Source organism: Dipteris shenzhenensis, chromosome 5 (genome assembly GCF_047967505.1).
Source record: "Dipteris shenzhenensis isolate YYH24624 ecotype China chromosome 5, Dip_SZ_1.0, whole genome shotgun sequence".
Classification (NCBI taxonomy): Eukaryota; Viridiplantae; Streptophyta; class Polypodiopsida; order Gleicheniales; family Dipteridaceae; genus Dipteris; species Dipteris shenzhenensis.
Window position 1 is genome coordinate 38,292,073 of NC_141600.1, and position 24,864 is coordinate 38,316,936.

The following is a 24,864-nucleotide window of genomic DNA, read 5'->3' on the forward strand; positions in this document are numbered from 1 at the left end:
ATCTGGACGGATAGTCTACAAAAGCTCGAGGTGGAGCACGCAGACTCAAGTCTAGAGATAACTGGCTGATAGGAGAAGGACCTTGTGGTAAGATCAGAGGACCACACCATTGGTGGGACTCTAGATCTATATCTTTTGTATTGTGTCCATAGTTTGGGACGGAAATATATTTTGGTGGTTTCTCTATCTGGCTGGTTCATTGTCTATTGATGAGTATGCACATCTATTTTATGCACACAAGTTAAGAAGTTTATGATTCCACACCCCACACTGTACCCTCTGTTGGGTCATTTCTAACACAAGATCTCTGTGTGTGCCTATCTCTCTATACACTCGTGTGCACTAAGGTAGGGAGCAAGATTGGATTTAGCACTGTGTGATTCCTGGGCTATATACTATAATCTTCCGCTGCAGAGTGTCAGCTACAGCAAGCAGCCTTCATCTCTGTTTTCGAACACTACAGTTGTAGTAGGGTGGTAAACAAGCCGTACGAAGCCAAAATTCACACTAAATCGGCAAATGATGCATTGTAAGAAATCCTAGATTTACTATATTTAGAAATGTGCTAAGGAACAGAAAGGAGACTGAAATACCAGAGAACAAGGAATACTTGTATTGCTTGAGTGTTTGTAGTGTGTCATCCATACAGTTGGGCCTCTCTTATATAGAGAGTGAAGAGTCACACATGAAAAGGTGTGTACTCCAAAGTGTATGTGCATGAAGAGGTGTGTACCCCTTGTGAAGGGTGTGACCCTTGATGAAAGGGTACATTACAATAGGAGTGTCTCTTCCATAGAATGTCTCTTGTGAAGGGTTGTGCCTCATAGGAAGTGTCCCGTCGAAAGGGCATACCCTTCCACAAGTGTCCATTCATCAAACCATCCATAAGTCTAAGATATAGAGAAAGGAATACGTCACAGATCGTGACATCCCCTCCCACTCAAAATAAGACCCTGGTGGAGATAATGAACTGATGTAGAAAATATCACGGTAAATTCTGAAAATACTGCTGTAAAATGTCAACGTACTGCTATAAGTCTTCATCAAATTGCCAAGTAGCGTCGGAGTCATCCAGATCTCGCCAAAGAACAAGGAATTCCGTGATAAGTCAATGTCGAATCTCTCGCTGTCGATGGTCCAAAATACGCTCAGGAATAAGGAGAACATAATCGTCTTCGATTTCTGGGACATAATCACCTATAGGAGGAACTGCTTCATCGCCTGGAATATACGTCTTTAGCCAAGAAATATGAAATGTCGGATGGATTTTACCCCATGATGGTGGTAATTCCAATTTGTAACTTAAAGGTGAATTTTTCTTGACAATCCAAAAAGGTCCATAGTATCTTGGTCGCAACTTAGGAAACACAGACTTAACCGTCTTATAGCGATGTGGGGCTACAAATAATAGCACCATGTCACCAGTGTCAAATTCCAGTGACCTCCATGTTTGTTGGTAGACCGTTGATACTGCTCTTGCGCTTTTCGCAAATGATCCCTGACTTGGAGTAGAATGTCGTGCATTTCTTGAACCAGCTGAGCAACTAGGGCCACTCGATGTTGAAGTACAAAATTCGTTGGTACAATTGGAGTGTGTCCATAAGTTGCTTGAAATGGAGTCATGCTGATGGCACTATGGAAAGAGTTAATAAGCAAACTCAAGGAGTGGTAGATACTCTTCCCAAGCTGCTAGGCGTGACTGAATATAATGTCGAAGCATTTCTTCCAGAACTTGGTTGACTCTTTCAGTCTGGCCATCTGATCCTGGGTGGTAGGCTGAACTGAACAGTAGAGTTGTACCCAAAGATTGGAATAGTGAAATCCAAAAGTGACTGGTAAACTTAGGATCTCTATCGAATACGATATTCTTGGGCAATCCATGGTGTCGGAAGATGTGTTGTATGAAGAGTTTGGCGATGTCCGGAGCCTGTGCACTTCTTTTGCAAGCAACAAAATGTGCCATTTTGGACAATCGATCAACAATTACCATAATCTGAGTGTTACCTCCAGGGGATTGTGGTAGTGTTGTAATGAAATCCATGGAAATACTTTCCCACCTTTCAGTTGAAACTAAAAGAGGCTGAAGAAGTCCTGCTGGAAGTCGTCGGCTTGCTTTCATTTGTTAACAAGATAAGCAAGATGTAGCCATTTTGATGACGTCGCTTTTCATCTGAGGCCAATAGTATGTTGCATTAAGTAACCTATAAGTCTTGTTGATGCCTGGATGGGCAGCATAAGAAACTACATGATGCTCTTTTAACAAAAGACGTCGAACATCCTTGTCATGTGGTACACAGACACGATCTTGATAATACAGAAGGTTGTCCGTATAAGAATAGGATGAGAAAATCTTCTGTTCTGAAGTCAAAGGTTGATCTTTTGAAAGAACTTGTACTGCTATGCCGAAGTCTTTATCATTGAAATACTTCCCTTTGAATGAATTCGGAACATTCACAGATAATGTAGAGATTACCATAGCTGATGCTAGAGTTAACCTGCTGAAAGCATCTGCAACTACATTGCGTAGTCCTAGAATGTACTCAATGGTCATGTGAAAGTTGGCCAAAAACTCAACCCAGCGAGCTTGTTGAGCGTTCATGACTGGCTGAGTAAAGATATACTTTAGAGAGTGATGGTCTGTCTTGACCACCGAGTCGGCTCCCATGAGATAATGTTTCCAAGAGCGATAAGCATGTACAAGGCAAGAAACTCCTTATCATAAACCAGGTATCGGGTTTGAATATTGGAACGTTTATGGCTGTCAAAAGCAATAACTCTACCTTCTTGCATCAAGACTGCGCCTATAGCGATGTCGAAAGCATCGGTCATGACCTCAAATGGAAGGTTTGGGTCAGCAATAGCCATAACTTGTGTGGTAGTGAGTGCTTGCTTAAGTTGTTGGAAACTATACTCTGTTTCGGGAAGCCACTGAAAAACTACTGTGCTTTTCAATAATTCAGACATAGGAGCTGCGATTTCGGAAAACTGATAGACCTTTGTATAGTAGAAGTTTGCCAATCCGAGAAAAGAGCGGATATCGTGAACATTCTTAGGAGTAGGCCACTTTCGGATTACCTCGACCTTCTTGGAATCCACAGAGATGCCTTGAGCTGAAATAACATGTCCCAAATATTCGAGTTGGATCTGGAAGAACTCACTCTTCTCAATGTTGATGTAGAGAGAATTTGCATGGAGAACTTCAAAAACTTGGTGAAGATGTTGTTTGTGCTCATGTAGGAATCTGCTGAAAACGAGGATGTCATCGAGGTAAACGATGACGAACTTATCAAGGAAAGGCCTGAAGATGTCGTTCATTAGTGTCATGAATGTGGCCGGGGCATTGTTTAACCCAAAAGGCATGACCAAACATTCATAGTGTCCATACTTTGTTCGAAAAGCTGTCTTGTACTCATCGCCTTCTCGTATGCGAATTTGATGATAACATGAACGAAGATCAATCTTTGAGAATTGTGTTGCATGTAGAAGTTGATCGAAGAGGTCATTGATGCGAGACAATGGATACTTGTTTTTTATAGTGAGCTTGTTGAGGGCTCGATAGTCGATGCAGAGGCGCATTGACTTATTCTTTTTTCCCACAAGTAGTACAAGAGATCCGAAAGGACTGCGACTGGGCTGAATGTGACCTTTGTCGAGTAGTTCGATCACCTGTCTTTGGATTTCTTCATTTTGAGTGTAAGAAACCTGATAACGAGGTTTCGATGGTGGATCATAGTCGTAGAGCCACTGTTGTCCGAGTATGACATCGTACCGAGAAAGAGGCATGATGTCGAAGTTCAACTTGTCCGTATAATGTTGAATGCGAAAAGACGAGTTTTTGATCCTGGCACAAGAAGGTAGTTCCATTCGCGAGTTCAATTTGATAAGTCCATGGAACTAGGACGGGTGGTCAACCGAAGTTTGTCGACCATAGAACTAGCTAGGAAGTTATGAGAGCAGCCACTGTCGATGAGGATAGTGACCATTGTTCCACGAATTGATCCTTGAGCACGAAGTACTTCAGTGGCCAGGGAAGGTTCGGGGTTGCTGGCAAAGCTCATGTGGATGGTATTTGCCATTCGAACAGCTTTGCCTTTCTTGTCTTGTGCTGGGGTAGCACCTTCTGTTTGGGAAGTGCTAGGTTCCATATTGGAATTTTGCTTTGGTCGCTTGGGACAATCGAATCATCTATGGTCGCCTGTACAGATGGTACAAAGTCCTTTTGTGCTAAAGTTATTCTTCTTGTCAGTGGCCGCACCTTTATGTTGGGGATGACGGTGATGACTTTGTGAAGAAGAAGAGGCGCGATTCTTGAGGGACTGCTTCTATTGAAATCCAGCATACGATTTCTGAGACTTGTGGGGATCTTGAGACTGTCGCTGACCTTGATTTCCTGAGTTTTTTCTAAACTTGGGGTAATCTTGAGGACGAGCACCTTTGGCCATAGTAGAGTTCTGTGTTCTATTAGCACTCTGCTTCCCTCTGTTTTGAAAATCTGTAATGCGCTCTGCATAAGCAATAGCACCAGCTGTGGTGGTGATGTTTGCTTTGAGGACATCAATGCGTAACGAGGGGTTTAGGCCTGAGATGAAAGCATGAAGGTAATCATCATCAGTTAAACCATCAATCTCCAGCACCAATGTGGTGAACTGAGAGATGTAGCAAGACAGGGAGCATGTTTGCTCTAACTGTCTGAGTTTTGAACGTGCTTCGAAGTCCGCATTAGCAGCTATGAACTGCTTACGGAGCACATGTTCAAAACGTTCCCAAGTTAACACACTTTTGCCGTCCTTTAAGCGTTGTTGCCACCATAGGAAAGCTGTATCCTTGAGGAGGGAGGCTGCCAAGGCAATCTTTTTGCCTTCAGTGAGGTCAACAGTATTGTATGTGAGGTACTGCGAGAATCTTGGAGTTGTTAGACTTTCTGGACCAAGTCGAAGATGTTGTCTTGAAGCAGAGAAATTTGAAGTTAAAGTAGTGCTTCGCCTTGTAAATTGACTTCAGGGGTCTTGAGTCACGTATCTCCAGAGAGGCTGCATGCGAGCGTTGCGACATATCTGAGGTTCCTGTGAAAAGAGCACGAACCTGCGCTCTAGTTTGTACCATTCTTGGAAGAAGATCCGGGCTGCTGCCTAAGGTTGCTCATGTTGGAGGGGGCAGGCGAGGCAGGATGGAACCACCCGTGAAAATCTGGTAAAGGAGGTCTTGTCTGAGAGAACACTGGTGATGCCGAAGTGGGTATTACTGCTCGTGAGAGTACTGGAGTAGGTAGCAGAGTCCACGGATCTGAGAAGGGATAAGGAGCTGCTATCGGGAGTGGAGGATATCCAAGAGAAGGAGTGCCTTCAGAATGTAAATACTGTCTTGGGGAAGGTACAACCTGTGCAAGAGGATATCTGGGAGCTGAAGGAGATGGAGAGTACCCTGGAGATGCTGAAGCTAAGGGATAAAAGTCTCTCCAAAGATGGACAGCAAACTCGTGAGATATATCGGGTTCTAGGTATCTACATGTCTCGTGGAACACAACCTGGACTATGCTGAGGAAGTAATGTAATTGAGGTGCCTCACGCAGAAGATATAGGATGTGGTCCAAGTCACTGGAAGGGCACGTGACACAGAAGACCCACGATGCAAAAGCTCCGAAATGGGCTGGTTGTGCAATCTGAACACGATATTGTGTGGTAGATGATGCCTAAGGTGTCCTTGAAGGGACTCGGGAATTACCAGGGGTTTCCATGCTTTAAGAAGGAGGCTTTTATTTGTTGTAATTTGATAATGAGCGTCAAATAACAATATGAAAGAGAATCCTTAGAAATAGAATGGAAAGAATCCACCTGGCATAGATTAGATCTGCCAATTAGTTGCGTAGAAAAGGCCTGCAGATCACTGTCCGGAGGTCCATGTTGCTGTCCTTGCAAGTCCACGTGGATATGTGAACAAGAAAAGGTGCCTGGCGAGACTTTCAAGGCAGATAGGGGCGTTGGCAGAGGCGTGGTGCCGAAAAGGGCAGATTGCATGGAACCGGACCGCTTTTCCTGTGTTGAATTCAGTGGCAAGTACCTGTGGGGTGCGAGGAGCAAAATTGGGCCTAGCTGGTCAGAATTGGAAGGCAGCAAAAAGGCCGCTGTTCACAGGCTAAGGCAGCGAGATGAGCCAGCAAGAACCAGGCTGGTCTGAATCGCGATAGAGGGGCAGCAAGGGCTGCTGAACACAGGCAGCTATAGTGGCGATGCTCTACCGAGGGCCGGCTGTTAAAAACGATCCAGTAGATTGTAGGATGGAAGCCTGACAAAGGGTGCAGCCTGCTTGCATCTGGCGCTGCTTGTTGCTTGCTTCTAGGGCTGATTTGCAGTAGAAGAAGATGGCGAATTTTTGGCACCTACACTGTTTGCAGAAATCGGGGCAGCAAGATGACGATAGAGGCTGCAAAGGGGGTCTGTTCGATCACCAGGTCTTGCGGGCAGGTATGCAAAAGAGCTGGCTGATGCAGGCCATCGAGAACGACACAAGATGGAGGCCTGACGAGGGGCACGGCTTGCTGCAGGGATATGGCGCAAACACATACTGCAGAAAAGGCGAAACGTATTGCAGGAATTCGCGTTTTGATTTGTGCGCCTATTGCTGGGTGGTGGTTACCAAAAATTAAAACGTGGGTTTGGAGAACCCTTGGGTAGTCTAGGGTTAGGTCTTGGGTATAGGGCTGGTTTTCCTTTTTAGCCCTTTTAGGTACCCTTTTGTAGGGTGCTTGGTGCCAAAAGGTGTGCCTATTCTAAGGGGTGTGACCCTTGGAATAGGTACACCTTTTCATGAAGGGATGTGACCCTGTTTTAAAAGGGGTGTCCCCACACGAAAAGATGTCCTTTTTTCCACGATGGGGTGTGTCCCTTGGGTGAGGAGTCAAAACTCTTCATCAAAAGGTGTGTCCGATGGTGGAAAAGGTGCGTCCCTTGGTTTTGGGACAGCCCAAGCACATCAAAAGACACGATTTTTGTCGTGTCCATTCACATCAACTCGTGATGTGGGGGAGATGGAGAGGCCATTGATGACGTTAGGTGGGGTTGGCGCTAAAAATTTTTACACTCATTCTCTCCATCTCTTCCATGCACAATGTGCGCGGATATCCTTCTAGCGGAAAGAGATGTATTAGATAGGCGCTAGAAGGTGGGGGGCATTTCCTACAGGCAAGAGCGAAATTTGCTCTAATACCACTGTAAGAAATCCTAGATTTACTATATTTAGAAATGCGCTAAGAACACAGAAAGGAGACTGAAATACCAGAGAACAAGGAATATTTGTATTGCTTGAGTGTCTGTAGTGTGTCATCCATACAGTTGGGCCTCTCTTATATAGAGAGTGAAGAGTCACACATGAAAAGGTGTGTACTCCAAAGTGTATGTGCATGAAGAGGTGTGTACCCCTTGTGAAGGGTGACCCTTGATGAGAGGGTACATTACAATAGGAGTGTCTCTTCCATAGAATGTCTCTTGTGAAGGGTTGTGCCTCATAGGAAGTGTCCCGTCGAAAGGGCATACCCTTTCACAAGTGTCCATTCATCAAACCATCCATAAGTCTAAGATATAGAGAAAGGAATACGTCACAAATCGTGACATGCATAGGCAATGCTACAAACACCTTGGAATATATAGATCATGGGCTGGACTGAGGACTGGTAACATTGGCATTGAGGAACTGCACATGGACAGGAACTAAGAGCATAAACAATGACTCGACTTGTACTCAATTATATCAAAAGTTTCTGTAATTCAATGGGGGACAGCAACCTTTTAGGGCTAGCTGCGTGGCAATTATGTATATGGGATATTGTCATTCCAAGAGACATGGCAGCTGGCTGTTCACATGCCTAGAGAAGCCCAGACATTACCCCACCAAATCATATATAACTTGTACATACGAGCACTCTCATCAAGTCCGAAAGAAAAAGTTGTTGACTGTAGAACAATAAAGAAACTAACCTTTGTTACATTATCCTATAGCTTCAAATGATTGAAAAAATTCCTTACCTAGACGATCAAGAGCCGATGGAGGCATGATTACTGCAAACTCAGAGCCAGTCCAAGAAAATTAAACAAATCAATATGGGTCATTTGACTTCCTTCAAACTGTGAATTTACTCAATGTGTTTCACAAAACTGCACATAAAAACAGACAGTCGAATAATTACCTTTGTCACCATTTTCCAGTTGAGGCTGAAAAAAAAGGTAAATAAGATTATTATACTAGTAAAACTAAAATACAGTCAACAAACTGAAACGCAAGAAAGCACCAACACTCAGGAAGCATTATTGAAAGCACACAAAGGAGTTAAGTTGCATACTTTGTCAATAAATGACATTGGATAACAACGGTAATTTTGCTCAAATGGGGTGCCAGGGTATCCCACCCCATACCCTCCATAAAACTGCATTAAATACAATCGACATCAAATGCATGGTAATAAGAAGCAAATAATGACTTAGAAAAAATAACTCAAAACAGCAAACCTACACCAATGCTCCATTTCCAAGCAACCTAGCATCACAAAAAGACCTTAAAGTTTCCCAAGAATTGAAGCAAGATAATGGATAGAGATTCTTTTTTGATAGAGCAGACTCTAGTCTTGTAAAACTAAAAATTATATAATTTCAATGTGATGAACATTATGCCTACCATTGCAAAAGATAATGGACAGATATTCTTTATGGATAGAAAAGACTCTAATCTTGCAAAATTAAATGATATAATCCCAATGTGATGAACATTATGCTTACCATTGCAAATGGATCAGGATTATGGGGGTATAAATCCCCCATTTTTCCTCTTTAACAAATCTTCCTGAGAGTTTGAGGTGACTTGTTGGAGCACACTTGCTTCAAAGCAAACTGATAACTCAGCCTGCACAAAAAAGATGGTGTGAGCCCATTTACAATGACAAGCTCAAATTTAATTCTGAAAGTCACATTTAAACGTCAACAAACTACATACAATCTTTGGGTTCACAGAAGTTTAAAATTCCGTATAAGACGCAATTTAGTATGTGCATAATTATTCTTACATGGATCGTCTCTTCTGAACATCCTATGGTTCCAGCAAACCAATTCATCCGCAAGAGATACTAGTGATCGATTCCTTAGTACCAACAGCTTACAGACTCCAAAATGAGAGGAAATCTCACTCGAGTTGTTACTTTCAAAGTACAGAATAGCCCGATCTATTCTAATGGCAGTCTACCAAAATTCATATGAAGTACCAACCAATTAATGGTTAATGAGGGCATAGGTTGCCTGGAGTACTGCTCTTTTACCGTACTTCAATAAAATTTGCAAGTAAAGGACTAAGTGGAGCTCAGAACAGTCCGTTTGCATGATAATATGAGAATGTATTTTAAACGTGGGTTTTAAGATGTATGTGCATACATAAGGATGTATGTGATCATTTATGTGAGTGACTGTATGCTATAAACGTATATGTAGTTTAACAGAAGCATGCACACACATGCCAGATAAAGAAAAGAATAGAATAAGTCGAGCCCCAAGCAAAGGCACGAAAGCTGTCTTTCTACCAATTAAATTCCTTTATTTGATGAAGCCAAATCAACAACCTCAAATACCAAATTTACTCTCTTCTTCATCCAGCATAGACACGGTATCCATCTTTGTACTAATAATAAGTTTACTCCATACATTAGGATAACGTTTCTGTGCTGCAAGAATGGAGGTTACACTCGCAATGAGGATTATAATTTTGTGTGCAATCAGGCCAATGCAACGTTGGAACTTAGTGGAGAGGTTATGTTTATATCTATCTTTGACAAATAACAGTCATAACTACGTTGGAGCTAAGTGGAGAGCTTATGTTTGTATCTCTACATGTATTGATTTTATATTAGAGATGATTAAGATACTTCTTTCAATAGCCACTCACTCTTGAATCACACGTTCCTTCTGCATGGCTGCTCCATGCTCCAGAATTATTCAGAATACAAGGTACCAAGCTTTTAAGCTGTGATTTCTTTCAAATTGAGCTGAAATGGATGTGCCTCTTACATAACTTATGCACCGCTACCTTCCTGACTTGCCGTTAACAAATAACAACTTATATTTGGATTCACTATAAATCTATCTGGACTTTGCAACCTGCTGGAAAACGGAAAATAAAAACTCCACATCTACATGGCTGAGCGGTGGTAAAGGATGGGGGACTAATCTGCAGTATCATGACTTTCCATCTTGATCTATCGAGAACAAGACAGGACACCATCCTAAAAGGAATCCTCAGATAGTTGGATGAACAAATACAATCAAACTTTCAAACTTTCGGTAGAAAACTATGTACTTCAAGAAATCGGCTATGAAGCCTATACAAGTGTCAAATTGGAATACTGCGAGTTCATTTACAATTTGTCAGCTACCTTGCAAATGGTTCCACAAAAGGAAAGCGATAATGGTGTAGGTAAGAAGGACAAAACTCATTGCCTTTGGATTGATCTGTACTTTTAAATCAAAGATATCCTTAGATCCATGTCTCACTTCAAAGCAAGGCCGACCAAAAGGTTTCTCATTATATAAGCACTTGCTCACCTTCCAACATCGCAAGACTAGTACTTCTCATATGTTGCATCACTTTTGCAATTTTTGACCAAAATCTTAGAGCCCAACCTTACCCTTGTGCATCGGGACTCCTAAGCCTATTGAGTGAGCAAGACGGATCTTTGTACTGGTAGTAAGTTTCCTCGGACTTTCAACCAGAGGAGCCTAGCATCCAAATATTTCAAAGCAGGTGGTGATGACAAGATGTCTTTACACAAAGTTGTTCTCCTCGCCAGGAGCACATGTGTCGAGTAAAACACAAATACTTGCCACTGCCCGTGCAACCTTGCAAACAGCATGTTGTTCTTAGACGCTGGATGCAAGGGCAGCTCATTGGTGCGAAAATTGAAGGTTAGAACGGGCGGTTATGGAGCTGCCAGCAGAAAGGAGAAGCACTACCAGTGACGGTACTTAAAAAACCAGACGCTTGCTCGTATACGCTGATCTAAGATCGCCCTCTGCAGATTCGTGTTGAACGGAAAGTGGAGTCTGCCATGAAGAATGTAAAGTCAAGCAAGCATATTGAAGAAAAGGATCTCTGAAAGCAAGCTAATATGGATTCTGAGTGGAAGAGGCATTAGGACTGCAACGAAGTACTCACGGAACGCGAAGGGGTGGCAGAGTCTGTCGAAGAAGCGACCTGCCTCAAAATCAAAGAAGCGTGCAGAAAAGAACAAAGCCTTCCATTACAACATCATTATTATAAGCACGCGATTACACTAACCCATAACTAAATCAACCAATTACATCTCATCTCATAGATATATAATAAAAATTCCTTACGAACAACTCTATTGCTCATCACTCCGGTTGTTTACACAACACCACCACCAAGTCCCCCACCCCTAGGTTGAGTATGTGGCACGTGCCCGTTTGATCGAACCTTACAGGCTCCCCCAAGCGCTTAGGCAGTGGGTCTTGCCTGCCCACTTTTGTCCAAGCAACGGGATTTGTGGGGGCAATCGTGCTTTCACATGTGGCACCTTGCCCCTCCATTTTTGGCTAGACAAGGCTCTAGTATGTAAACAGCCTCACTTGCGTAGGAGCAAAATCTTAAGGGTCTACCCATAGCTACATTTGGGAAAGAGAAACACGCTAAGCAAGGCATAACTGTTTTTGTAGAAGTCAATGCAAGGACAAAATATAAGTGAGCAACCATGATTAAAGAGCAAATAGTCCCGCCATAGATAGAAAACATGGACAATATGGAAAAGCAATGGTAAAGAGTCGGAAAAGCATAAGACATCCATGGGAAAACATTTGCTCACTAGTTATGGCTATCATGATTTGCACATTGGAAACATAGCTAGCATGTTTAATGGTGCAAGAGGTTTGCCACACCACACTTGGTGGATATGATTAGTAGAGATCCCTATACCTAACCAATTTAATAGGTAGAGACCCCTTTTACCACACTAGGTGGATATGATTAGTATAGGTAGAGACCCCTCTAACCACACTAGGTGGACATGATTAGTAGAGATCCCTCTACCTAACCAATTTAATCACAACCTGGAAAGGATGATGCAAGCTAATCCCAAATCCCCCAAGTGAGAGCTCAGATAGAGCGAGCTTAACCTTAGACTTCTCTACCTCATCAAGCTCCATCATTTAGAATTGTGGCCTTGTATTCATCCTATGAGGCCTCACTTCCTTCGTCTCTAGTGCATGCACACATAGAGCCACTATTATGTAGACGAGAGAGATATGAGGAATAGACTAGCGACGACTAGTGAGACCTTAGCCAACAACATCACATCCAATAGGAGCATGCATGGAGTTTCAACAAGGCTCAATGTAGTTCATCCACAAGCTTCAACTCATCTACAGCATGGAGTCCCAACAAGCATGGTTTTCCTAAGCAATACCTACAAATGGCATTCTTGGCCATGGCACCAAGTTGGTTTCCTCCGTGGTGGGTTTGTAAGTCTTTCACAAGTTGTTCATTACTATCTTCCACTCCACTCTAGTAAGGGATATGGAACAACAAAAGTGAGTGCTTTGATACTTTATGTTCAAATGCTTCTTGTTTTATTATATACATTAAATGGACACCAATATAGTTATTTTGAAATTCCTTATGTTCACATTGAATTTCCTTGCGAGCGTCCAAAATCAGCCACAAATAGTTTGGCATGCGTTGGAGTACTCTGAAAGTAGCCTTGTCTGGACTGTCTTTCCCATATACCTTGGGATAACTCAAGGGCAACCACTTGTGTAGAGCAAGAGGGACTTCCCTACACTTGCAGGGATTCCCTCTCAAATTTGCTTGAAGATGGGTGGTTTGTCACCACATGTGGTCTAGATCATTTTTGGGCTCATGATTTAGGCCATATTCAAACCATGTTTGTTAGGAGGTGAGGCATACCAGCACACTAATCCTCAAAACAAGTAGCATACAAGACTCTCAAACATTAGGAGTAATACTCATATATCTCCTTAGGACTAACAAGTATGCTCGAAATTTGCGGCGAGCTGAGAGCTGAGGTTGTGCATTGCTTTGTCAGGGAAAGATCATGCTCGGGTTGAGAGAGGGTTGAAGAGACATCGCTGCGATATGCCTGAGGGTTCTGAGGAGGTGCAGATGCACGACAAGACTGCTAAACCAAGCCAGTTGTTGCATGACGGAGAGGACTCAAATGAGAGATCTGAGTCCAGCCCCAAGATTTCCCGCCCCAATGAGTCGCATGCAAAACCTGAGGAGGCTCACTCGTACACTGAGGCCCTTTCTAGCATTCCCCAAGGAGGGTTTTCTCTGTTGTCGGATGCGGAGGTGGAAGCATTGCTTAAGCAGGAACTGGATTGGAGAGCCATGGAAGCTCAGAGGAAGGGTCTGTTGGAAAGTGGCAAAGTTCATGGGGTGGTGTGCGAGGTCCCGTTCGAACTGGTCAAGCCTGAGCTTGAAAGACTTGCGAGGGGAGGAGTATACCTATTTTTTACAGGTAGGGTGCCATTGCTGGGTGAGCTTAACCAGTTTTTGCTTTTTGAGTGTGATATCCTGGCTTCTTAGTTCTCTGCCTACTTCATGGGGAAGGGCTTCCTTTTGGTCAGATGCTTCTTTGAGGCAATGCAAAATGCAGTAGTTTCTAGTGTGCTGGTGTTTTGAAGGCGCTATGGTACCTGCGATTCCCTGGAGCCCCTTATTTAATGTGGAGGAGTTCCTATTCCATGAGTGCCCGGTCTGGGTTGAATTCCTAAGGCTTTCATCTTGGTTGGGAGAAGCTGTTCGATGGATTACTTCTTCGTTGTGGGAAGGGTTCTACTCGTGCCACCCCCTCCGAGGAGAGATACAGGTCTGCGTAGAGTTCTTGAGAAGTCACAAGTGTAGAGACATGAGAGGTCATTGATGTGCTAGTCATGGCTATTGGACGAATTGTTGCACAAAAATTTATTGGGTGCTGTTTGACAAGTAGAGGGAGTTTTGGTACACGTCCATAATATCAGCCCCTTCTCTTATGGCTTCTGTTTACTTTGCACCAAAACGGAAGTCGTTATGCATGCATGTATTCTGAAGAGGGCACAGACATCGGGCTAAGATCTATTGACACTCCATGCGCTGCAACCAGCATAGAATAGCTCTCTGGCACTTTTGTGATGAGCCCTCTATTTTTACACAGCATAGAACACAAAGAGTTGAAGCAGGAAGATCCGGTGACCTGCACAGGAGGGAAGAGATCAAGAGCAGTCCAGCTCCTTCTAAATTGAAGATCCCTCAAAATTGAGCAGATTGCTTGCTATTGCTTGCAAGAACATGGTAGTGCAAGATTTCTTGGAAGCTAATTGCCTCCCAAAATTTGAGTAGAGCTGGCAATGTGATGCTCGGCTTCTTTTGTCGACCTACACAACAAAAAAAGGAACAAAAAAGCCACATCACTTATTTCAACATCCTAAGGTCCTAAAAGCCACCTCATCATTGCCTTTTTACCCCTCTTTCCTTCTTTTCAAAGCTTAAAAAGCTCCCAAATCTTTTCACCTTTATAAGGTCTAGCCTCTAACCTTGAATAAAAGGACTTGAAAGCGAGATTGTGAAGATCGAGGAAGAGAATCAAAGCTTGCATTGAGGAGTTTTAAGTCAAATGGATGATCAAATCTACACAGCACTTTTGCTTCAGTCTGCTACAACACCCTCTTAAATTCCATGAGATTACCTTGATTTTCCCCAACTAACCACTCCGTTCACTAGGTGAAGGCTTTGACGGCATCTCGGCGGAGGTAAAGGAAACGATTTTCTTTGCCCGATAGTTGGCTTCTTGCCACTTCCTTAAGCTATTTTGGGAGAGCTCTTGTCGACCATTTCTGCTTAGGCTTAGCTGCACTGTTCTTATTCTGAATTTCTAGCAAATGTTTACAATGGTTCGCATCCTAGAGAAGCTCGTCTTGGCTCTTAGTATCATTTCCCTCCACGTGCAAACCTCTTTCTTGAGCATACCATTGCTGCGCATTGAGGTCTTGGACCTACTCCCCCATCGGGCTCCTTTGCTAGTCAAAAGTGCCAGCGACTGGCATCTGAACGGAATTCTGCTTACCGCCCTCTTGAAACTTCCCAAGTTCAGCCGCACCATCTGCCAATAGAGGGTCCATCGTCTTTTCCTAATCAGTCAGAGGACCCCCTTGTGAAGGACTAACCTCAATCGACTTACCTCTCTTGGTGACCAGCTTCCAAGGAAAGGCCATGCTCGTTGGAGGTAATATGCTCTAACGAAGGGGCCTTTTGCAAAGTTTGCATCGCCGGCTCAACGGTGCTCTCCTCCGCTCCCAGTGACTTCCATCGGAAACTTAGAGGAAGGCTTTCAACTCTTAACTTGTTGGGATCTAGCAGCATCTCTTGCTTTCCTGTCCACTGGGCCTTTGGCTAGTTTTGTATCATCTTCCTTCCTGGGGCATTCTCTTGCAAAATGCTCATCTCCTTGCAAATGTAGCAAGTGTCTGGATAGGGCCCAAAGCGAACTCGTTGATGGAAGACTCCACCTCCTGGGAAGGCCACACAAAGAAAGTTAGGGGGCTCCTGACTTCTATCCCACATAACCCACACTTTATCCACACACGTCCTCTAAGATCGTCGCTCTGATACCAATGTTATGACATACCAATGTTATCACTTCTTCCACACCATAGAGGGTTTCCAGATAATTGCCTCCCAACCACGGTTTCTAGTAATCCCCTATCTCGTGAGTCTTGTTTACTTTTTCATCACCATGGAGATCTCTCTGGAAACCCGCCCCTAACCTAATGCTTGCTTGAAAGTGGCCTCCTGCCTTGGTGCCATGTGTCCCACAAGGGACCTTACATTTCTAGCCCTCTCATGGGCTCCCCTTTGCACCTCTTAACTATTGTCTAGGCCTAGGCATGACCCTAGACCCAAACCCTCTAGGCCTCATAGTATGCAAGCACCATGAAGCCCTCTGGTTCCTCGCCTAACCATAATCATACCACAGGGTTCCGGAATTATGGCTAATGTAACAACAGAGGTAGCTCCATTTTATTCAAGTACCTATGTGATAACCTAGATAAAGCATACACATATATAGCTGGCCATACATCAGTTTAAGACTAAGAGTCTTTTTGGTTTTGGTTTGAACTCTTTAATTAGTGCTACTCCTTCCCGCTATACTGCCCATTTCCCATCTTTTCTGGCAGCCTTGACCTTTGTTAATTTCGTTGCCTTGTTCTTGAGTTGAGCTTGTGTAAGCTCCTCAGCTATCCATACTTTGGTACCTTTCAGCTTGTAAGATTATCGGAGAAGCATAATCCACCAATGTTTTGATTTTAATGTAAGGATGGCATTACATTTAGAATGTTCAATATAAGCTAGTCTGGAACCATCATCTTCCTCCTCATCACCATCTAACCATTCAATGTTGGGCAAGGCTACTTTTACCTTTGTTAGCGTTTCATTAAATGTGTCCTCCTCTTTGTACTAGTCTTCTAGGAGTGCATTGTCCTATCTAGGTTCATGTTTTTAAATCTATGCATGAATGTATTTTTGTCTTACTTTTGCATCCACTTCCACATTCACTTCCTTCTTAATTGTTTGAACTGTAGTATGCACTAATGGAGACTAGCTAGGGAGTAGGGGGAGAAGCTTTGCAAACCTTCACAGCTTCATCTATAACTAATTGTTGTCCATGCCCTTTAAGGACCCGAAGTCTAGTTGTTACCTCTCCCAAGCAGTAATATTTTCAGCTCCCTCACTTCTTGCTATAAGAAATAGAATATGTTCATGTTGCCTGAGAATGGGTTTGTCAAAACCCCCCCCAGTAAAATGTCAGTGGATATGGAGAGGGTGTCCTAGCAACAACAACTGAGGAATAGAGGGGTTTGCTACTGCATAGGAATATTTGTGGCATGACGATTGTTGTTGGCTAGAGTCATTGGATTCCTTGGGATACAAGGAGATTGCAAGGAGGATTTGGATGGGAGTCTAGGCCACTCTTTGTTGGCCATATCTGAGAGAACCCCAAGCTTCTCATAACCCTTGGGTTGGGCTAGGGGTTTCAACCCAACTTAGAGTTAGGCGCTACCCCAACCCTAAACTGGTGCAAGCCGTCGAGAGAGAGAGAGACACAGAGAGAGAGAGAGAGAGAGAGAGAGAGAGAGAGAGAGAGAGAGAGAGAGAGAGAGGGAGGGAGGGAGGGAGGGAGGGAGGGAGGGAGGACGGAGGGAGGGAAGGAGGGAGGGAGGGGGAGGGAGGGGGGAGGGAGGGGGAGGGGGGGGGAGAGAGAGAGAGAGAGAGAGAGAGAGAGAGAGAGAGAGAGAGAGAGAGAGAGATGCACCAACTTTGAACCCCCAACCCAAAGCATGCCTAAACAATAACTCCATGTAGGAACCCAAAGAGATTTGAGTAAATATATTGAATCTATCACATGATGCACAAATTATTATACTCGACAAATTAAATGTTGTTATTTTTAATCCTAAATGGAATTTTGGGAGATTCACTCAAAAGAAACATCAAAGGACTCCTTCTCATTGGATAGATTTGCCCTATTATGCCCAATTTGTCAATGTTGAGCAAGAGACTATTTGCCATCTCAATTAACTCAAAAGATACATCAAATAACTCCTTCCCATTGGCTAGATTGGCAATGGATGAGATCTTGTGGACTTTTGTCTCAAGACTACTATCCTTGGCCTTCTTGAATCTTGCATCCTTGTTTCCCTTTTGATGTTCATGAGGGCTTCAATCCCTTGGGACTTGACATACATACCCATGGGTGATTTGCTTAAAACTTGTCTTGCCCAATGGAAAAAGCAATAAGAAATGGCTTGTTCAAAAAAAATAAGGCATTGAAAATGAGGATCATATAGATAAATTATATAGAGAAAGTAGTTAGTGGCCAAAGGAGGTATACTAGCACCATGATAGGGGAATTGTATCATCCATCTAGGGATCTCATCTCCCTCTTCTTTTCCCACTGCTAGAACTCCCTATCACCATTCAAAAGATATTGCATAAGAGAATCAAATGAAGCTTGGCCTAACATCTAGGTGTTAAATGCTTCCCCAACACATAAGATTAGCACGAATCTAAAATCTCATAGCTTTTACCATGGGATTGAAATGTACTTGGGCACTCACATGTTGAATCCACACTAAGTGGTGAAAACATCTTTGCCTCATTGCATGCTTTGAGCTAACCCCATCATGTTGAGTGCCATAATTGATCCTCATCCTCATTTAAAATGGGCTTCTCCTAAGGATGATGGTTGTAGACTATAAACATTCCCATCATAGGAATGTATCATGTCTATAGAAACTTGCTTGATATCTTTGACATGTATGCTACATCCTCAATGGTATATAGAGCATATAAATTACTCACAAACCAAGAGGTAGTGCTAGAGGTAACATTTTGCTATAGACCAGTCACAAAGTTGGCCCTTGTAATGGGTTTTATGGTTGTGATGTGACGTCCTTGGTTCTCAAATTGTATAGCATCTTGTGATAAGGGTGGTAACTTACAAAAAAAAAGGAGAGGAGAGGAGGATGTGTACTGAAGGGGAGTGCAAGGGAATGGTAGATGTGAGATTCAGAGAGAGATTGAGAGTGGCAAGGGAGGAGGAATGAAGTTATAGTGGGGAGGAAGAGTAAGAGTGAGAGTGAGAGTGGGGAAGAGGGGAGAGAGTGATAGGGGAGCAAGAGTGAGAGTGAGTGCAAGAGGGGGTGACAGTGAGAATGAATGCTGAGAAGACTTAGAGTGAGAGGGGAGTGATAATGAATGGGAGGATGGGAGTGAGTAAGTGGATGGGAAAGAGTTGGAGGATGGGAGGGAAGATGGGAGGATGGCACAATGAGGAGTTGGGAGGATGATGAGGGGGTGGAAGGATGGGAGTGAGTGAGAGGATGGGAGGGAGTGAGAAGGATTTATAGAGGAGTGAGAGGGAGACAGATGAGGGTAAGAGAGAGTGGGAAGATAAAGGGATAATGAGAGTATTGAGGATTCATATGACCCACCAGCACCTAAAGCGAACAAAAGAAAAGAAATTATTTGCTACTTTTTATCACTCGACGGTTGGTTTAGATCTAGATTAGAGTAGCGTAGTTCATCCATAGAAGAGAGAACTCCAAAGAAGCCAATCAAAGCCATGGCCAAAAATTCCCAAATACTTCCTAGCCTACTCTCACATGCGGGTTTCACATCTTCACATGTCCTGAAACCCGATCTTCCATAGTTCAATGAGTAAACTTCAGAGTTTTCAAAGGCATTGGAACATTGATCAGAGGGCAGATTGCACATTATTTGACTTTACACTCACATGCCATCATGTAAATCCTATTGGCTATTTTTTTGGCATTGTGCACGCTATTTTGAGCATTGTAAAGCCTTTTGGCTATTCTTGGCATCATTTGCCACATAAGCCTTGTAGTAGTAGATTGGAACATATTGCATTTCTATTTTCACGGACGGTTCATATTTCAATTGATACAGATAGTGTTTTGCAGTTGATTCAGACAAAGTTTTTCGTAGGCACTTTGAGTACTATCTTGCACCATGTCTACCACTAGCAACCTCAATTTGGAGGCATTTGCTAAGTTAGACAAGTGAAATTATGGCACATGAAAATTATGGAGACCATTCTTGTACTTCAAGACAAATGGGAGTATGTCAATGGGTCTACACCTAGTTCATCTGATGGTTCAATAGCAACTCCCACCATTGCCACAACACATGCATAAGGTTCTACACCTACACCAATAGTGTCTACATCTGAAGTAGATCCTACCATTGCCCAAGCACAAGTAGAGTGGGACAAGAAAGACAAATATCCTTCATCTATATCACCAAGTCCTAAAATTATCTAGTATTGAGGGATAGGTGTATATCTAGAGATTGTTTAAGAATATGCGAAATCCCTTTGGTGAGAATATGTGAAAGATCTATTCCATCAAAATGGAATTGGTAGACATGATGATCAGATTTTGTAGCCTCTAGCTGATGTAGCTCTATGGAACCTCTTATAATTAAGGAGCTAACTCCTAGAAAGGGGAAGCCTACAATGTTAGGGATTGTTATCCCTTCTAGGTAACACCTCACTTAGTCAAAGAGTAATTACCATAATGGTGGTTAGTTTTGATTCATCATAGTGAATACATGGCAAGTCCTCCATTACAAGGTGGTTTTTTGTGGATCCTCAAACTAGGTAACCAATCCTTCCAACTTAGGCTGGTTTATCATGGTTGACCAACAAATGATTCAACCCAAGTCCCAAATAGTGATGCATCTAAAGAACTTATGACATTAGACCTTTGGTTGCACAATTTAGGCTTCAAGTCATAGAAAGTTGCAACCTAAGGGATAAATTTGAATGAAGAAATAGTAATGTTTCCGTATTACATCTAGAAATGACATGAAATAATGGACCCAATGATGGATCCACATCATTACCTCCCATAAAAAGGTTTAGGGTCACCACAACCTCAATCAAGGATGGAAATTTGAAGGTAAGAGTGTCAAGATCCATCCAATAGGATTGGAAGGAATATGGCCCTTTCTACTAGCAAAATACAAGTATTGAAGTTCCCTCCTGGTGGCTCTAGTCTTCATGTCTAGCAAGGTATCTTTTGCAAGGGGTTGTTAATAATCATGAATTAGATTTGAGGGAAGAGAACCCTAGATGAAGCAAACCATAAAAGAGGAGTGGGGGATATTAGGGATTCAAAACTTGACATTGAAGACAAGGTGGAGAAAGTGGCTAGGGGGTACGTCAAATAGATAGGGATTTGCATGGACTGGTTTGAGGTTTTTAAAAGCCCTATAGCTAAGTGGTTGTGACTTAACATGAGGATTATTCTTCTATCTTTCTTAGGGCATATGTAAATACACCATATCTCTATCTTCAAAGGTGATAGGGTGCCTATGCATATTAGCTTGGTCTTTATATTTAGCTTGAGTTTGTTCCAAAATATGATGCACAAGTTAATGGAGACCTTAGGGACTGAGGCCACCAGGACTCAGGACCCATAAGGCACCTTGACTCAGAGAGCATGGAAGATGAAGACTCGTGGATGAGGTCCTTTGTGAGATAAAATCCCGGATGTTCTTTGTGAGAGGAAGACTTGTGGATGAGCTCCTTTGTGAGACAAAACCCTGGCCTTGGAAACTCACGGGATTTCCAAGGGAGGAACTCTTATGGATCGTCGACCTTCCAGGTGCCCCCAACATTTGCCAGCTATGTGCCCTTGCAAGTTCCACCTTATAGTCCAATGCAAGGAGCATCCATGTAGAGGCCTAGTAACCCGGTTCCTCCCCTGAATCCCAACAATTATAGACCTGATGTATAGGGGAGTGGGCTACATAGCCCCAACATCATTCCAGGCAAGGCTTGAGGCCGCCGACCTCTACACCCTATTAGGCCCACAACAGTGCTGCCTCCACAAGCTTCCCAAGCAGTGCTATTAGATGAGGCGATGCGCATCCTGGTGGACACAATAGGAAGGGGGCTACTCCACCCCCGACTACACCCATATTTCCTGCAGGGATCACCAATCCCTCTAGGAGTCAACCCATAGCCATATCCAAGCTGATAACTAAATTTCTCAAGGAAGGAGATCTGATCTCCCACATGGAGCGATTTGAGCAAATATGTGAAGCATTTGGTGCTCGCAAAGATCTAAAAATAGTTAATGCATTCAGCCTCAGCCTAGATGGCAAGGCAAGCCAATGGTATAGGACCCTTAGCTCAAAGGAGAAAGTCAATTGGCAGGTGTAGCAAAAAGCCTTCATTGTAGGGCTCACCCCGAGTGGTCACAAGGGGAGTCTGATTAATCAATTATATGAGGTGAAACAAAATGAGAAGGAATCCATTTGAGACTACATCGCTAGGATCCAACACCTCAATTCTCACTGCGAACCACATGATAGGATGAGTGAAGAGCGACTATTGCCACTCTTCCTCATCAGATTGGCAGATCCAAAGCTGCATGATGACTTAATGGTTATGAAGCCCACTTCTTTTGAACTCTCTAGAAAGGTAGCCATTTGTATAAGTGATAATATGATGGATAAGGACACCAAGGACAAAACTATAGCTCTGTCCAAGGTATCACCATCGGTAAGGTCCTCCAATATAGAGTCAAGGCTAGGGGTTAGTGTTGATAATAAAACCTGTACATAGAAGATTGGCACAAGATGGTACAAAAAGTAGAGGCAAACTTGGAATCTCTATTAGAGACAATGGAGGTAGGTAGACTAAAAAGAACCCAAATTTCTTGAAATGCATATAGGCTACTTGCATTACGTGACAATTCTTGGTGGTAGGCATAAATATTGCCATCGTGGAGAATCTATCAACAACCACATGATTGTAGTCATATCCATTCTTAGTGGTTGGAAGGCAAAAAAAACCAACATGGAGACATGTTGCCAATGCAGTATGTAGATGGGTCTACACCTCAACCATCTGATGGTACTCCCACCATTGCCCCACCACAAGCAGAAGGGTCTACACTTGCATCAATGGTTTCCACACTTGCAACAATAGATCCTGCCATTGCTCGAGCACAGGTAGAATGGGACAAGAAAGGCAAATATGCATATCATTTGATTAAGCAAAATGTGCAAGATGTCATGCTTGGACAGCTCAACATAGTGAAGATATCCAAAGAAGCATGAAATATGTTCCTCATATGTTCACAGCTCTTTATGAGTCTAAGAACACATTTACGATTCTCAGATTGAGAAACCAAACTAACTAGAGTTTTTGCAACAATAATGAAATTGGTCATGCTTATGTACTCAAGATTACAACAATGAACTTGTAGCAGTAAGAGAGACAATGAATCCCATAAAGATGGTTTAAGTAATCATGAATGGACTAGGAGAGGGATTCAAGAATCTAGTCTAGAGTATTGCCATTCAAAGGAAAAATCCAACACTGGAGAGCTATAGTTACTGTTACTTGGTGAAGAACTCAAGACTCATTCCATTCAAGCATGCAAAGGTCATTTCAATGATCTAGCATTCACAGCATTGGGTAGAGGTAGAGGCAAAGGTAGAGGCATAGGCATAGGCAAAGGCAGAGGCAAAGGTAGGGAATCTTAGAGAAGTGGTCATCATCAACATCAGAATCATTAGCATCAACATTTGCATCCCAGAGGAAATCATTCCAATCAAGGTTCAAGGAAGAGGGAATGCATCCACCAACATGTTAAACATTCATCAGTGCAACTACTATCATAAGTTTGGACAATATGAAAGAGATTGTCACAAGAAGTATTATGACCAAGGAGGTTAATGTAGCAACAATAGAAGGAAATTCCATGGAAGAGAAAATCATCGTGGTGGACATTCAAGTCACAGTCATTATCCAATGAGCCTGACACTATGTATCTTACAAGTGAGGATATGCAGAAGACTGACACAATTATATTGACATTGATTGTGAATCCAAAGGGGAATGCAACTATCAAATTGATCAAGTGGATCAGGATCCTTGGTACATAGACAATGGTGCATCATCTCACATGACAAAGCATCAGGAATGGTTTACAAAGATGAAACCATTTGTTGGGACAAGTGTGATCAAGGGCTTGCTCTATGGTGCATGTGTGCATCTAGGGAGTCACATGTGTGTGTGTGTGTGTTGCTAAACAATTAGGATTCTCTGAATTTATCTCTAGCAATCTACATTTTTATGGTGAGGGAGATTTCTTTGTTCAATAAGATATGTCATTTTGTAAGAGAGTAGACACTGCTTGACAAAGATAAGACCCTCTCATGGCTACTTATAAAATTGACAAGTTCAATGGCCAAGGCTTCCATACTTGGCAGATAAAGATAAAGTTTATGTTTATGAAGGAAAGTCTATGAGACTTAGTCAAGGAAGGAACTCAAACCTCTCAGGAAGGTGAATCAACTACAACAAAATGTAAAGGAAAGGCCATAACTCTACTTCTACACCTGCAGATGCAAAAAGGATTGAGAAAGCCTATGCCATCATTGCATTGGGCTTGGTGATGACTATGTACACCACATTTTAGATTTGGAATCCTCTTTTGAAGCATGGCACAAGTTAGACATATTGTTTGGTGCTAGCTCTCACACTTCCAAATTAAATCTAAAAATTAAGTTCTTTGAGCTTAAAATGGAGGGAGATAATGTTGCTGCTCATGTCAACACTATGAGAAGTATTATGACACAACTAGCTTCAATTAATTCTCATCATTGAGGATGATGCAATGGCAATGCTTTTAAAGAGCGTGCCTCAGGATTTTGACTATGTGGTTACTACTTTGAAGAATCTTCCTCAACCCTCATTAAAAGGCATCATTAGTGCCTTACAAGAAGAGGAAAGAAAGAAGACTTCAAGAATGGGCAAAATGCATATAGAGGCACTGTAGTGAAGTTTTCAAAGAGCAAGTACAAGGCTTATAAACACACTGTGGGAAAAACAATCACCTTGAGAAGGATTGTTATAGAATCAACCCTTGCTCATATTGTGGTAAGAATAATCACTTTGAAAAGTTTTGCAATGAGAAGAAGAGGACTATGACAAATCTGGTTGAAGAGAGAACTCCATCAGCAAATGAAGCATCCAATTTTGTGGTCTTGTTGAGCAACTTGTCTTTGAATTTTTGTTTATCATCACTTGGTCAAATTTTAAGGTTCTCTGCCTAGAGTAGTACTCCAAAAAGAATGCTATGTGTTTTGTCTTTTTGTAAATCACCTTTGGTCACCATATGATGTAGGCCATGTGAAGACTCTGGTTGTTGGTGGTTGTGCTCTTCTATCAAGTTGCAAGTCTTGAGCATGACAATGTAAACAAGAGCATCATTATCATAA

General features: G+C 42.6%; 2 protein-coding genes across 3 annotated transcripts in view; one reads left to right on the top strand and one right to left on the bottom strand.

The window, feature by feature from the left end:
• The window catches only part of LOC147901990 (ubiquitin fusion degradation protein 1 C-like), a 29,067-nt gene extending 17,759 nt beyond the window's left edge, over window positions 1-11,308 (bottom strand). Inside the window, exons 1-6 of one of the 2 annotated variants that reach the window (XM_087374874.1) lie at window positions 11,185-11,301; window positions 10,983-11,072; window positions 8,766-8,889; window positions 8,333-8,416; window positions 8,180-8,204; window positions 8,019-8,051 (exon numbers count right to left, since the gene is read on the bottom strand). In XM_087374874.1, the coding sequence (XP_087231000.1) occupies window positions 8,019-8,051; window positions 8,180-8,204; window positions 8,333-8,416; window positions 8,766-8,807 (184 nt within the window). In that variant the 5' untranslated portion in view covers window positions 8,808-8,889; window positions 10,983-11,072; window positions 11,185-11,301. Of the gene's footprint in view, window positions 1-8,018; window positions 8,052-8,179; window positions 8,205-8,332; window positions 8,417-8,765; window positions 8,890-10,982; window positions 11,073-11,184 lie in introns of both variants that reach the window. The other variant, XM_087374875.1, reaches the window with a different exon arrangement.
• A 1,756-nt stretch (window positions 11,309-13,064) lies between these two features.
• LOC147901991 (uncharacterized) lies at window positions 13,065-13,847 on the top strand. Its single transcript, XM_087374327.1, has 2 exons — window positions 13,065-13,525; window positions 13,635-13,847. Exons 1-2 carry the CDS (start codon window positions 13,141-13,143, stop codon window positions 13,664-13,666), a joined length of 417 nt encoding a protein of 138 aa, XP_087230453.1. The 5' UTR covers window positions 13,065-13,140; the 3' UTR covers window positions 13,667-13,847.
• The last annotated feature ends 11,017 nt before the right edge of the window (window positions 13,848-24,864 follow it).